Source organism: Daldinia decipiens (assembly GCF_022478715.1).
Source record: "Daldinia decipiens strain CBS 113046 unplaced genomic scaffold F4813scaffold_13, whole genome shotgun sequence".
Taxonomy (NCBI): domain Eukaryota; kingdom Fungi; phylum Ascomycota; class Sordariomycetes; order Xylariales; family Hypoxylaceae; genus Daldinia; species Daldinia decipiens.
In genome coordinates this window covers 457,606-472,939 of record NW_026054556.1, presented here as the reverse complement: position 1 = coordinate 472,939, position 15,334 = coordinate 457,606, and the positions used below count along the sequence as shown (strand labels likewise).

General features: G+C 47.9%; 3 protein-coding genes across 3 annotated transcripts; all 3 read right to left on the bottom strand.

The window, feature by feature from the left end:
- Window positions 1-91: 91 nt before the first annotated feature.
- F4813DRAFT_380368 (Arv1-like family-domain-containing protein) lies at window positions 92-4,300 on the bottom strand (the record flags this gene model as incomplete). The annotated part of the gene is made up of 5 exons (XM_049245557.1): window positions 92-555; window positions 624-786; window positions 911-964; window positions 1,055-1,156; window positions 2,438-4,300. The coding sequence occupies 5 exons, from the start codon at window positions 4,298-4,300 to the stop codon at window positions 92-94; spliced, it is 2,646 nt and encodes an 881-aa protein (XP_049100410.1).
- Window positions 4,301-5,510: 1,210 nt separating this feature from the next.
- On the bottom strand, window positions 5,511-9,153 carry F4813DRAFT_356825 (fungal-specific transcription factor domain-containing protein). Its single transcript, XM_049243036.1, has 6 exons — window positions 9,001-9,153; window positions 8,886-8,910; window positions 8,653-8,670; window positions 8,422-8,546; window positions 5,975-8,347; window positions 5,511-5,922 (listed from the first exon to the last, which is right to left on the bottom strand). Exons 1-6 carry the CDS (start codon window positions 9,012-9,014, stop codon window positions 5,856-5,858), a joined length of 2,622 nt encoding a protein of 873 aa, XP_049100409.1. The 5' UTR covers window positions 9,015-9,153; the 3' UTR covers window positions 5,511-5,855.
- A 1,942-nt stretch (window positions 9,154-11,095) lies between these two features.
- Window positions 11,096-14,938, bottom strand: F4813DRAFT_356814 (GPI ethanolamine phosphate transferase 1). The gene is made up of 5 exons (XM_049243035.1): window positions 14,340-14,938; window positions 12,715-14,273; window positions 12,480-12,667; window positions 12,282-12,426; window positions 11,096-12,233 (listed from the first exon to the last, which is right to left on the bottom strand). The coding sequence occupies exons 1-5, from the start codon at window positions 14,515-14,517 to the stop codon at window positions 11,304-11,306; spliced, it is 3,000 nt and encodes a 999-aa protein (XP_049100408.1). The 5' UTR covers window positions 14,518-14,938; the 3' UTR covers window positions 11,096-11,303.
- Between the last annotated feature and the right edge of the window lie 396 nt (window positions 14,939-15,334).

Below are 15,334 nucleotides of genomic sequence, written 5' to 3'. Positions count from 1 at the left end.
GACCGCATTTTGAACGAATTTGGTTTCTTTGCGATTTATATTGTATCCCTTTACACGAGCACTCTGCTCGGAGCTAGAAGCAACTAATATATTACCCAACAGCCAGCCTCCCCGCCCATTCCCTCGCATACACGAGCAGCGCCCACAACGCTCTTCCATCAGCCGCAACGCCGCTCTCGCCCCCCGAGTCCACGTCCTCGAGCCCAACGACCCACAAGACCGCTCTGCCCACTAACCAGCGAGCGACAGCGCCCGCAGCCGCCAGAGCCAGCGCGACGCCGTACCCGCAGTCAAGTAGGATCTTAAGGGCCTCCACGTTGTTTGCGACAACGGCCCAGCCGAGGCTGCGCGCCGCCGCCGGCACGTCGTAGTCCCAGATGACCATGAGGATCGGGAACAGCTTAGTGGACGACGAGACTAGGAGGGCCGTCGATACCGAATTGGGCCGCGCATACGTCGGCAACAGGCCTAGGAAATTGAGCGGGGAGAGCGGCGACGAGGTCAGGAATCGGATGCTGAGGTGGAAGGCGAGCGTAGAGAAGGTGCATAGGATTACTGAGTAACGGGTTAGCAGAATGGTTTAGGGGAGAGAGAGAGAGAGAGAGAGAGAAGGAGAAACTTACGAAAGAATAGATACTGAAATACAATAGGCTGCTGCGCCAGCCCCCCCAGGTTACTTCCTCCCATAGCAGAACTCGAGTTAGGCGCAGCTTGCTTCTCGATGCGGGCCCAAGTGAGATAGACGTCGAAGAGCAGCAGTAGCGTTCCGAGACGTATAATAGACGGCTGTTGTTGGCAATATTCCCGACCGATCAGCATCATTCACCATTCACGTAGATACAACAAATGGTACCTAGGTAGGTAGTTATACATATAATAAACACATGGAAAATAAAAATAGCAGACGTACGTCGAACTGGTCGCGCTCGCGCATCAGCGTGTTGTGCAGCAGGTGGCGGTAGACCTGGGGCTTGATGAGGACGAGGTCGATGAAGAGCACCACGAAGTCATGCTCGACGTACTTGTCGCAGAAGCGCCCACACTTCTTGCACACCGTCAGCCGGATGTTGTGCCCGCTCGACGGGTCCCCGGCTCCCGAGTACTGCGTCCACAGCGTCTTGACCGGGTGCCGGCATTCGATGCAGATCGGCATATTCTCGTATGTCTTTTTCTCTAGTTGCAATGGTGCGTGCAATTGCAGTAATAGGTAATATGTGCCTCCTATGCGATTGGGAGGAGGAGGAGGAGGAGGGTGGCATTCGCGATTGCAGATGGGGTGAGGATGGGATTATCGCCAGGTGGTGAGTGTCGCGGAAGCATGACTACTACGGTACTCGATAGTTAGCAGAAGCATTCAAACAGGCTACATGTGCAAGTTTAAGTATAGAAGCTTGATTCCTACCTACATGTACATACATACCTACATATATAATAAGTCTACGTATACTTCATGACGCAGCAAGGACCCAATTGAACAGAAACCCTAGAGTTGATAAAGATAAAGCTCAAGTGCTAGGTTACCTGTTATGTATGTGTGTAAGTTGAAGTTTAAGCACCAATCGATAACCAGCTTCGCATGATTCCTATCGTAGCTTAGATAAGGTATAAGATTCAACATAAGCACCCCTTATACCACCACCTCTTATAAACGCAACACAAATACACTACTAACGAGCAAGTAAAATACCCAAGCACGCAAAAAACATAATAATATTACGCAGTTCTGCTTCGGGACTTGCAATAACAACTACCTACCTAACCTAGTTAAGTTAACAAATAAGTAACTTAGTTAACTGACTATTTTATACTATCCCACTACTAAAGTAGCATAGCACTAAAAATGCCAACATGCTTAAATCCCGTCTCCCCTCCTCCCTCTCCCTAATTAATGCAAGCTCTCAAGTCTGTAAAGTATCTTTATGTAATAGTAACTTGACTACTTATATCTATATACAAAACAACAACAACAAAAGGGGCTGGGCATAAATAAGTAATTTCAAAACCCGCGACGTGGCACACTCACACACACACACACACACACAAAAAAAAAAAAAAACGCCATGGGATTCCCCTGAACGCCTCCGGCAATGCAGGCCACACACATATCAACAACACCAAGTCAGCCAGCCAACGTGCGCACACAGTGCCTCGAGGAAACGGGGAGAAAAAAAAGAGGACGGCCATGATATGTTGCGGCTACTGCTGCTGCTGCTGCCGCCGCCGCGGCGAAGTTGACTGCCTGGGTACACGCACGCAAACATGAAAAATCGGACCAGTTCGAACCGGGCTGAACTGCCATCTATCGAAAATGATTGCTCTTCTAAATTTTCATCATCGGACCGTCGTTGTATATTTCACCCACCCTTCCCACCAACCAATTACTCCCTCACTCCCTCACTCCCTCCCTTACTCAGTCAGCCTTCTTCCCCTTCCCCACAACCGCATTCAGCGGCGCCGAACGGCCCCTAACCGTACCTTCACCCTCGCCCCGGCCCGTAGCACCGTTCCCGCGGAAACCCTGATCTAAGAGTCCCGGCTCCAACCCTCTGCGTCCATCGTCGCTATTCGCATCCGCCAACTCAATGAGATCAATATCCTCGGTAGGTCTTCTGTGGGAGCTCAGTCTCGGCGTAACCGGGCGCTTTGCCCACGCCCCGCGGAGCCAGGACTCGATAGACGCGGCGGCGTGTTCGAGACCCATTCCGTTGCCGGGCGGGGAGGTAGCTTCTCGACCCTCTTCAAAGGGGCTTTCCACGATCCCGGCTGTTTCCTCTGCCGCCTTGTTGAACCCGAAGTGCGCGGTCTCGGACCCCATAACGGACATCGAGGGCATCGAATCGATGCCGAGTCCGGGGAGCGTCTTGTTGACCCATGTGTTGAAGTAATCCTTTGCCGGGCCCGGCGCCTTAACGCTCCTTCCCATCGACCCTACTCCTCCCGGCCTGCGCATCCACGCCGGTACGCTATCCGCTTCGCCCAGACTAGTGACTCTGCTTCTAGCGGGCGAGGAAGTCCCAAGACTCGCGGCTGCTGGCCGCGCACTGATGGAACTTTGCCGCCTGGATGAGAGTTGAGCTGGGCTGTCGAAGACTTCGGACGTGTTTGTTAGGGCTTTTGATAGGTCGAGAGAGTGGCGCGGGGTTGAGAAGGTGGATACAGTGTGAATACTCTTCTTTCGTCTGGGGGGGAAATATCCCATTGACTTCCTTGAGACTCTAACAATCTCTACGGGGTCCTGGAAAAAATCGAGTTTGACCCATCGCGCATGGGTCCAAAGTGGTTCCTCGTCTCCTTGTGTAAGAAGTCCTGCTGACTTGCCACTGATAGAGTCGAAGTAACTATCGTGCGTCTGTCGCGATTGTGGAGTAGATGTGATAGGGCTTCTGAGGTCCGCAGTCATGGGGGTAGTAGCTAAAAGATCAACTTTCTGAGAGTATTGGGATGGAGGGTCGCACGGCCGGCCCTTGAGCTCGCATGCATCAACGGGTATCATCAAATGCTTGCGCACTTGGATGTTATCCCGTGACCATAGACCGTTCGTTTTCCTGAATGCATGTTCCTGACATCTGTAACGAAGGACAATACCCGCATATGTATCTGTGGGTTGTACATGGTGCAAATAGACCAGTTGCTCCTCGACGGCCTCCGTATCGCCTCGTGGAGTCTCGTCCGAGTTCCTCCTCTTATATTTCCCAGCCACATCCAGACCACCGTTGACACCCTCGTAGCTCTCTAATACACTGGCAGTTTTCCTAGCTTTCAACTGTGCCTCCCGCTTCGCAAGAGACCCTGCTCCGATGTCGCCGGCAACCGGTTGTGATTCGGCCGGAGGTGCTGGTCCCCAATCGTTAGGAGACTTGCCTGCTTTCGCAATCCCACTTCCAAGTCCTTTCCATATCGATTTCGGTCGTGGCTTATTCCCGTTGCGGCTATTAGGACGTGAAGGTTCGCTGCTGTAACCGCCTTCCAATAAAGAAGATGCAAAGTCTTGAACGGATGCCCAGCTCGGTGTCCATGAGCCCTCGAGAAGCCCGCGTGAGAATGCGGCATTAGAAGGACTCGACCGTCCGCTCGAAAGTAGTTTGCTGCTCCCGAGGTGTGGAGATGGCATAGGACTCACACCTCTACTGGGTGCAGAACTCTGGGCGGGTGTTAAGCCTGGGGATTTTATTGCATCTCTATTTGCGGGAGCTCTTCTACTTCGCGACCTCATGGAAGTGGCATCGTCAGCACTGGCAGGTACGAGACCAGTGGTAGACCTCGGGGCGACAGGACTCGACTTCCTACCCGCATCGGCCATAGTCTAGGGCGATACGAGCCTATGGAGGCTAGGGCTGGTGTGGATTAATAGATAACATTGATCGCATCGGACGAAAAGTAGCTTGCAAGCAGGTTTATTCTTATCTCCGTCGTAGAGCGATATAACACATATGATCACTGGGGTTTCGGTCAAATCGGCAATCAGCCGAATGGTGGCATGTGTGAATGGTACGTGAGAAGACGAGCTGTCGTGTCAGTTGAACGTTACCTGGCTCGGAACTGGCAATAGTAAAGATATAAGAGGAAGAAAGAAATATCGGTTCAACAACTGGCAAAACGAAAGAGAGGTACTGGAACAATTCAAGGTATGTAGTTATCTGCTTGCCACAATCTTAGTTGATACCTAGGTAGGTTATGTAGAAAGAAGTTTACATTACAGGAGGTTCCTTGAATTGTACACGTACTATTGGATCCCCCTTTAGGGATTGGACAGGGTCTGCACGTCAATATTGTACATACAATACTGAATTATGTACTGCCTACGTAAGGTACACTGGTACGGTGCCGTCAGCCCCAGACCAAGCACCGCCATAATGGCCAAGACGGCTGAAACAGCGCTGTGGACGCTGAGAAAATGAGCTAACAATAGCTGCTACCTAACAAGGATACATGTATTTATCTCCTATCTTAGGTACGGAAGTCGCCTTCAAAAGTTTTGTCCATAGGCCAGCCCCTGTCAGCTTGACAAGGCTTGGCGGCAACTGGCAGCCATAATAATAAATGTACCTTTAAATATGCTATACTTTAATTTACTCATTACATTTTAAATATAAAAGCTAATTTATGAAAATATATACTATAATATAATTAAGGCATTATATTTATTAAATAATTAAAAATATTATTTTTTTAATATTTTTAATTGTGTGGTAATATGTATAATAAAGGATATATTCTAGTATACTTTACGATTTTAGATTGCCAGGTGGGGTAGGCTGCCCGACAGCTGCGGCCAAAGCTGACAGGCGTTCTGTATGGACAGAACTTTTGAAGGCGACTTCCGTACATACCTAGGTACCTAACCTAAGAGAGACATAACATGTACATATCCCACCAAGCATGCATCTTTATGCACTTACTGGCTGGTGCAATCTGCAATTGTACCTAATTCATGCAACCTTTCACATTTAATACCTACCTAAGTATCGAACTCATCCGGGATCTCTTTAAAATCACATAATTAACCATAGGTATTGTATTTATCTTGCAACCAAGATTTTTCCTTATTGTGTAATATTTCTATTACTACACGTACGCTTTTGCGCATTTCCGTGTAAATATAAATGTATATATATAATTTTGTTCATAGGCGATTATGTCCCATCCATATATATTCATAAGTACTTAAACAAGGCCATTTTCCAATATGTTCGCATAGCTTCGATCCTTAAGAAGCCCACCGTAACTCCTAGCAAACATGACAGCATAAGCCCACTTACATGATACCACGTCAATCGTGCCCTGAAAAAAAGACCAGGAAAATGAACCGAGAGAGCATCAGAAATATCATTGTATGATTGTACAGCAGGGCAGCCTCAGCCCATGGGCATCTCCAAGCCAGAAAAGTTTACATCGCTCCCGTTAATACCGAAGAATTGGAACCTTAGAAAAACATGTTAGCAAAGTTCCCATCTTGATAGGTTGAGTAGCATACCAATCTTCGACATTCAAGGTAGCCGGCACAGGCTGCTGTCCGGACCCGGTACTCCAGCTATCACTTGGACTTTGGCCATCCGGCATTCCCGTGTTGACGTCGCCTCCCGCCCACAGATTGTTCGTCTGGGACTGGTATCCTGCAATTCCTGGTTGTAAGAAGTTGTTAGCCTGCGGGGGACTCGTAACGCCGGCCTTGTTCGGCGGTATCCGGGGTTGGAACTGGTTGGTCTGCCTAGGCGACTGCGGTGACATACCGGCCTGTATCGGATTCACAAGACTCGGGTCGAGACTTTGTTGATTCTGCGGCGGCGACATTTGCGGCATCGGCATGTGAGAACTCTCAGGGAAAAGCTGATCCGGTTGGAAATTCTCCCACAGGGATTGCGAAAGGGTTGGTGAGTTGCGAGTCACAAGATAGAGGTCCGGAGGCGTAGTTGGGACGGAGAAGGACGGGTTGAACGGGGTTGCCGGTCGGGTATGCGGTCTGCTATTAGTGCCCATGAAAGTGTCTCCAGACCTAGCATTCGGTGAGTTGATAGGCGGGCCCATGTGTGGTGGTTGGTTTTGGATCGGTTCGTTCCTGGGAGTTTGCGGACGCGACCGCTCGTACGATTCCTGATGCACTGGTGTATTTATACTGAAGTCGATAGCCATCTCATCATATTTCCGTTTAGTAGCTTCTTGCTGTCTTTGCTGGTGCTGCTCCAGCTGAGCCAAGCTTTGTTGAACTTTCCTATGATGCCTGCCAACAGCCTTTTGTAACCTCTCTTCCATATTTCTATTGCCCAATATTGATTCGAATAGGGTGTGGACCATCTTGCCTACTAGCCATACCTTAGACACCTCCTTAAGAGCTTCCATACAGGTCCGAATCCGAATTTGTGTAACTTGCTGGATGGAGAAGACAGGTGACCGCATCTGATATACGTGCATGATGAGAGCGGAGAATAAGCTATAGACGATAAACGCAGGGCAGTAACGAAGCTCATCGTGCGCCGATAGGTTCTCAATGATGGACGTGATCATCCCTGCAGCCTGAAAAGCAATATTTCGCGAAGGGTAAGAAGAGTCGTCTGGAAACCTGGCAGCGCTACTACTACTATTAGGAGGCATGTGCGCCCGGTGTAGTAGACAAAGAGTAGTATAATAGGTGGAATGAAGCAATGCGCTCCAGAAATGATGTCGCGGCATCTCCCAATATACCAATTTGGGACAGTTCTGTAACCAATCGGCCAAAGCCATATCACTGTGAGTGAGATCGATAGCATTCTGGCGTCGGCCCTTGGATGCCACAGAATACTGCTGAGATAGGACTAAGCCCATGATCTCGCAAAGCTTGACGTACTGTAGGAAGAATTGAACATGTATAGGATCAGGGGTAACTCCGCTCGCGTTGTCTGGCTCGTCTTCAATAAAATCGTCTTCAGTCAGCATTTCAACATCCGAGTCGTCGAGATTGATATTGCATGGTCGTCCCAGCGCAACCGCCACGGATCGATCACGGGTGAAAAGTGTCCACCAGATACGCTTCCATAGTCTCTTGTCAGCCTTGCTCAGTTGCGATGCCTCTACGGACCTGTGCATTCCGGACCCTTGAGCTACAATGATAGCAACTCTACTCCAATAAAAGACATTCTTAGTGACGTCTTCCGGACCTTCCCAATACCAACCCATCAGGAGCAAAGCTTGGACTATCGTCACGCGGTCATCCTCATAATTAGCATCGTAAAGGGCTTTTGCTCTCTTGTAAAACGTCAGGGCGGCCGGCGTGGTCGACCCGTTCGCATCCATGAGTTGCGGATTATGGCATACTCGAGAGCCAGCAAGTAGAACGGCTTGCAGAAGGAGTAACGAGGGTGGGTTTTTAGGATCTCGATACTGCCTCATAAATCGAGTCTTATTTATAACGGGTACGATGGGGTGTATCCATTTGAAGTAAGAATCGATGAGCTCGTCGCAGAGGGACCTAGGCGGAAGTAAGAAAGCCCCACGTCGATGAAGAATATCAACCTCAATGTTATCCAGCTCAGTCAAGCGGGCCCTGGATCCGCGCACATTCTCGGGAAGCGGGTAATGCACAACATCTGAATCTCCCTGGCGATCGTGAACCAACAGCGTCAGATTCGACGACTCTCCTAAGAAGGCTACCCTGCCAGCCTCAGTGATGGGGGCTCTCGTAAACTTGGGCTTCATGACCAAGTTGAGGTATGCGTCATGGTCAACTTCTTCTTTCCTAGCTTGGGCTTCTATGGCTGTCGACGTTGGAACGCCCTCGGAGGAGTGTAATACAGCCGGTCGCGCCGGGAAGATATTAGAGGAGCCGGCATTGTGTGGCTTCGGAGAGGCCTCTTCGATGACATCCCCACGGTCGCTATAGACGATCTAATCAATCCCTCGATATTCAATTACACTACACCATAGGTAGTCGCCAGACTGTACACGCACCTGTCCGAATCTTTTGCCGCGTTCGCCTGGGTCTTCTTCCTCTTAGGCTGTGGGATTTTGCATTCGATTTGGAAGGCAACACAATTGGTACAGGGGACGCCAAGGCTCGCCGCATCGCATCGTACCTAATAATTTATGTAAATATCATCTTCCTTCTATAAACGTTTTCGATGCAGCCGTTTATTTCTTTTTCTTATTTTCGGCGAATCAAAATACGGCATTCTTTCGTACCTTTCTAGCATGGCAAGTCTGTTGGTATCCGAGTGGTCAGTTTAGAAATGCAGGGTAGAAGGAATATGGATCGCATTCTTGAGATGCCTCGGCTCTTTTAGAGGAATCCCACCACGAGCCCCAGATAGGTAGCTCGAGCTTGAAATTGATAAAAGGGCGCCAGATAATCTCTACAACACGAAGAGAAAAGGTTGTATATATAGAAGGAAAAAAAAAGGAACTAAAATACGCACCTCACATGCCCTCGAAGCACGTTGTCTAATTGAAGTTCACTCTTGATCAGCCTTTTCGTCGCAAACTCATAGCGCATATATACAAATATGCTACCGTACTGGATTATATACAAACCTTCGGAAACTCATTGCGCCTTGTGCATTTTGCGTACTCGTCGTCGACCCCGGCGGCGTGTTGTAGTTATTAGAAGGAGGTGTAGGTAGCGACCCCGAGTCAGATAACGGCGGCGGTGGCGGCGGTTGGTGCTGCTGCTGCTGCTGCTGCTGCCTTGCCAGATCACCACCGCCAGAATTCATATCGGCGTCCATCTAGGTTCGATTCGCGTCCTATTAATTATATACGTATCTGTTACGGCCGAAGAGAGGGGATATATGTAAAGAGAAAGTATCTCGTCGTCAAGGCAGACGGGACGCCGTCGATGGACTCGGGTTTTGAGGTTAAACTTCACGGTGGCTCATCGTCTAGCGAGACAGCCTATGGATAGGATAGGCAGACCGGTAGGGAAAGCTATCTTGAGTAGGTACGGTATGTTAAGTGAAAGGCAATCGGAACTGTATGCTAGTGGATCGTGGACGTGAGGGTGCGGATGATAAAAATTATAAAAATTATTAAAAGTTGAATAAAAGAGCTTTGGGGACCACAAATGGAGGCGATGCGAATATGAGAGCGGGTTAGGAGTTCAATGCGACAAGGGGAGCGCGGGAGCGGATTTCGAATTTGACGTCCCGCGCTTACGCCAGGAGATTTGGAGAGAACTCAGGAGATTTTCTGATGTCTTCGGTGTCTATAATAAAATGAACTTTCTAACTCGCCGAAGCTTCCCACTTTCTAATGCCCTATTCTCGAGTTGTCTAACCTCCAGCATGTCCCGTAGCTGCCGGCATGGAGAAATGTCCGTTTAGTACATACATGTACCTAGGTATTGTACATGTAGGTATTGTACCTGATCCATTTTGGTTATTCCCATGTACCTGGCATAGCAATTGCTAGTGTGAAGTACATGCAGATATTAAACATTAACTACCTAGCGCACATGTGGTTTGCCCTTCGTGCTACGCGGGCATGCATGGAATATTATTCTGTACCTGAGTATATTCTAAATAGCAGGTTAGGTACCTTAGGTAATGTACATATTACCTGCTATTGAACGGATGAGAAAATATCTGCTTGATGTAATATTGCAGCCCTAATCATTTGAAAATGAATATAATACCTACATAGTCGCACGTGGTGGGGCTCTAAAAGAATATCACCCTTAAGCAACTGCTTAAGCATGTGAGATCCCTATATGCCATTATCTCTTATAGCCCATCTTTTCTGTTAGAAATTAAAACCGCACCTAACGCACTCCTATATACGTGTATGTTAACACGCTGAGAATAATGAAGTCGCTTGACTCCATCGAGACTGTTTGCTCCGTATCCAGATATCGATCGTTCGATGAAATACAACATAGCTAAAGGTCGTGTGCAACTATACTAGGTTACCAGTATAGGTATATACATATATGCATGGGTATGATATGTAATATATATGTGTTACTGACATGTGAAGAAGAGTACGTACACAGGAGGTTAACTCGACGGCGAGTCCGTTTTCTTTTAGTCTATTCTTATCCCTGCTATGCTACCCTTATGCTACCCTTACGAGCCTGTCGGGTGACGAGCTAGTTTTGTCCGCAACATCCGTAACGAAGCCCCAAGATCTGGGGCATTCCATATGCCGTGTACATACAGATTGCCAATGCACTTTAGGCTTGTCGTTGCTGATTACCTGATTACAGCAAGTGGGATGTATTAGTAGCCTTACGCTATAAGACACGCATAACACCGCAAGCGTTGATTACATATACCAACGACAGGATACGCTTAAAGATGGCGCCGACCCTATTCTTCTTCAGCACAAATTACGGCAGATCCCCGTCATATTCGACTAGGTAGCCGTAGAATTGCTTGGCATTCATTCAGCGCATCTAAACCTGAGGAAATGTGGAGAGTTGTCTCAGTCTCGCGTCTTAACATACATATTGACACGCTGCTAACACATCGGGACAGCCGAGGTATTTACCACATGTAGAGAGATCGTCAACATACGTACATAAGCCTGTAGACAATAAACGGTAAGCCTTGCTCTTTTCTCTTCAGATATTGCGTCGTACATATGCGGCCTTTGGCGAGTTTGAGTGGATATTTCACGTTCAGCCGGGCGAGATCAGCAGTATATCTATTAAATATTCGGTCTGGAAACGAATTAGGGGGTCTCGTATCGAGATTCGTTGTCACGACATGAAAAGTGCATGAAAATTCCATTCACGTAATTGTACTACAATAGACGTGCATGTATAGTATGTACAGATTGTATTTATCATGCTCTTTTTATAAGCTCATGGCAGCGATTCGCCTCGTGTATAAACACATTTATTTCTCATCTGAGGGCGTTATTTCTTGCCCCTTAGTTTCACCGTTGGTCGTCCCTACCGGCGCTTCCAATGCCTTTCCGTTGCTTACAGCGGCTGCCTCGTGCGAGTTGTTTACCTCGATACCTGCAATAAACAATGCGCTCACTCCTTCTAGAGCGGCCACGAAAACGCAGAGAAGGCTAGCTATGGCGAAGTGACTAATTGTTGATCCTATCTCAAGCCACGAACCCTCATCTTTTACTACCCAGAAGAAGTAGAGTGTTAGTATGTCACTCAGGGCCATTGCGACCATAAAGAGCGCCGATGGCGCTACTCCAATTCTCTTATTGAGAATACCCAGGTTCGCTGATATCAGCGCAAACGGGATCATAAGCTTGAGAATTAGAAGTGCCCCCTGGGAAAAGGGGTCAAAGACTGGGAGCAGTCGGTTTACGCTGTCTAAACTGAATGAAGAAATAGACGCGATATTGCCGGTGCTGAAGAAGGCCGATTGGAGTAGAATAAAGAAGAATAAGGCCACGCGAGCATCCGATAGAACGAGTGGCCGGAACTTGGACACCACCACCTCTGCCGGTGTCTTATTGTTACCTTTGACTTCTGTTGACGCCTTTCTAGTTGACTTGAAGAATTCGTAGGCGTGGTGTTCCAATCGTACCCAGGTAACTAGTAGCAGGCTGAATGCGAAGTAAAATAGACCCTCGTAGGAGATAGTAAGGATGACGAAGGTTGGTGCACACGTAAGGAAAATAACTAGTAGCCTATGAAGGTAATAGTGATTGGGTTGAAGTCGATGAGCGACAGGCATCAAAAACGATATGACCAATACCAACCACCCTACAGCCTGGTTCCCGCGTGGCAAGCCTTGTTTTGCTTGAAGTGATAGAGCACTGCTCCGAGTTACAAGCATAGCCAGTATGATAAGCCCAACCTACTACAGTTAATATAGCACATTAGTCAAGCGATGTAGAAGACTCACCTGAATCCCGATCAAGGTTCGGGAAATTTCATTGCCCTTCTGCAATGTGCTGCTTTTCTTTGAACTTGAAGAATCGGCCAGGAACTTATCTTCGAAAATCAGATACAAGATGCCGACAATAACCATGAGCGCACCGCCAACCATGCTATTACTTGTTAGTTTAGTAGATTTAAAGGGTAACTAACTAAATCGACCTACGTGAGGGGTACGCTTTCAATTTTCATTGCTGGTAGCAAAGTAAAAACACTCATTACCAGACATGATATAAACCAAGTCGCAGAGAGAACCGAGTACTTATGGAGGAAAGATATCCCCGTGGTCAAAGGATATAATGCTCCCACGATATATAGTATTGTAAAGATTTCGCGATGGATATATCCAAATGCCTTCATATGTTAGTCAGTCTCCTAGGAAATCGAAAAGGAGTATTTACCAGCGACACGATGATGCCAATATATACGATGATGTTGATCGTAAGGGATAGGACATTGGGCCCGGTTTTGATGTGCCCAAATAAGGCCTCTCTTCCCTTAACCAAACTATCCCTACGAGCGTAAACTTCTTCCCAGAAGAATACAGGGAAGAAGGCGTATGCGTAGTAGGTGATGGGTGAGTGCGACACGACGAAGGACGCATAAAGCGTAACAAGGACTGAGGAGAAGACGATGGTGCCACCAAGGTTTCTCGAGGGCTGAGTGCTACCTTGCAATACATGTTGGTTCAAAACGGTTGTCAAGGCGTACGCCATCCATCCTAGATAGCCAATGGTAATGAGAGCTCTCAAGAATAGCCAGTCATAAGTCTGTAAATAGCGCATTCCTTCGAGTCCAATTTTCATCAGCGCTGCAGATTCCTCGATGGCTTCTTCGAAGTTTCCATTATCGATTAACTTTCTGATAGATGATACTCGACTCTCGGGGGATGAACCACTCTCCTCGCTTAAGGGTTTATAAGATCGGTATCTTATTTCTGTTGTCTTCTTGCTGTTCTCTTTCACCTTGTATATTTCTAGAATTTCCTGGGCGTTCACCAAAGACGCTTCGGCCTTTTCTTTAATATTTGCAGAGAGATATGACAGCGGAAGTTCTCCTACAGAGTTAGCGGGAAACTCGACCCCGATCAAGTAGGCCATTAGAGCAGCAACATCCGCTTGCTGTACATCATTCCTCTTGATTTGGTCCAGGTTCCAATCCGATGAGTATTCATCATGACCGGGGGCGATAGTTCCCGAATACACATACGGCTTAGCTATACCTGATCCCCATGCGATGAGCGGGGTCCTGGTGTTATCTGGGTGACCATCTCCATGGCTCCCCCAATCGCTCATGCCATGATCAGCCGTAAACACGAAAGCTGTCCTATCGTCATTGTAAAACTTTTGAATTAACTCCGTTATTTCCTTGACGCCTTGGTCAACGACTTTGATATTTCTAAGGTATTCCTTTGAGTATGGTCGATACGAATGACCAGTAGTATCTAATCCCAGGAGATGTAGGAAGAAGACAACTTTCTCTTGTCTCAGGGCGTCATTTAAGGTCTTGTTCTTTTGCGCAGCAGCAAAAACCTCCTTGACGTGATCGAACACGTAAAAGTCTAGCTCAAGCGCATCTTTGGAGAAGTCCTCGAACTCCGCGTCGTAGCAATCCGCATCTATTCTACCAGGAGTTGCTCCATGTTGGAACATGGGCAGAATATCGGGGCTACCCCAACTCCATGTGTGAGCGCTTCTATTAAAGACGCTATCGAAGTTGACCGGGTTCAATTTCCAGCCGGTTGCAACAGCAGAAACATCCTCATAAAGTCCTGCGATCAGAGCGACATGCCCGGGTCGAGATTCTGTAGGTACTCTTGTATGAGAAACACCAAATGTGCCGTGTTCTAGCACACGGGAACGGAGGTAAGGCGCGAGCGGTCTCGGGATCTCATCGGCTTCGGTCTCAGGGAACGGTTCGGGGTGTGATTGGAAAGCCTTGTCTGCGCGCAACCCATCGCCTAGTTGATACATCCGTTAGCGACGGCAATTTCGGCCCTGATGCTCCATAGAGGAACGGTACACACCAACGAAGAGGACGAGTCGATCTGCCGGCGTCTTAACCCCGGCAGGTCTCTCTACGCGGAATAACTGCATTCCACTAACGATAGGACTGACGAAGTAGACATCGAAGATAGAGTATATGTAAATCAGGTGGAACACCATGGCTATAGCCAGGAATCTAAAGCGGCTGGTGCCCGCCATCGCGGTAGATTGTAAAGAATAAGTAGTGTCCTGAAGCGGGAAAAGCTGTGGTCAAGTGAAGAAGCGCCTCACCGAAATTTCGGGTTTTTAGATGAGATGTGTTGGTCAGCCCGATGCGGATCCATAGGAAATAGGAGAAAGATGTGGACGAATTAACGCGCTCTATCTTTGTACATGATCTAATACGGGACCCGAAGATGCTTTCCGGGGACGCTTTCCGACGTAGAGTACGTAGGGGAAGATCCGAGTCGCAAGTTGAGATTGACAGGTTGCAACCCGCTTTCGTGACGGCCGTCAAGGTGTCGTCTTGGGAAATCGCGTCTGCGTTTGCAGGGATTCTTAAAGTTAGGTATGCCCCTAAGGCATTTAAGGTACTCTGCGGGTGCACAGACAGGACTGATTACGTAGGTAAGTACCTAACCTAGGTAGGTAGGTACATATGTGGGGGACGAGTCAGCTCGACCTTCAACTAACCCCTTATCTAAATAATAGGGGCTATTAAACAACAAAAAGGATATATTCTGGTATCTGGATATCTACAACAATTCATTCCCCACCCGTCCCAACAACTTATTAACAAATAAATAAAAATGCGCACAGCCCTCTCTTCAGTCATACTCCGGACGCTCCGTGAGTGCCTTCATGACTCTCGCGTAAAACCGCGCAGCGTGTGATTGAGGGAAAGTAATCTCCTCGACGAGATAATCAGGTAGTATCTCGATCAAATCCTGATCGCGACTTGAGTTTAATTGAGGCATGTATATGAATTGAGGCTCATCAAGTTTCTCTGTGAGCTCATCACCACCTACAACCAGTT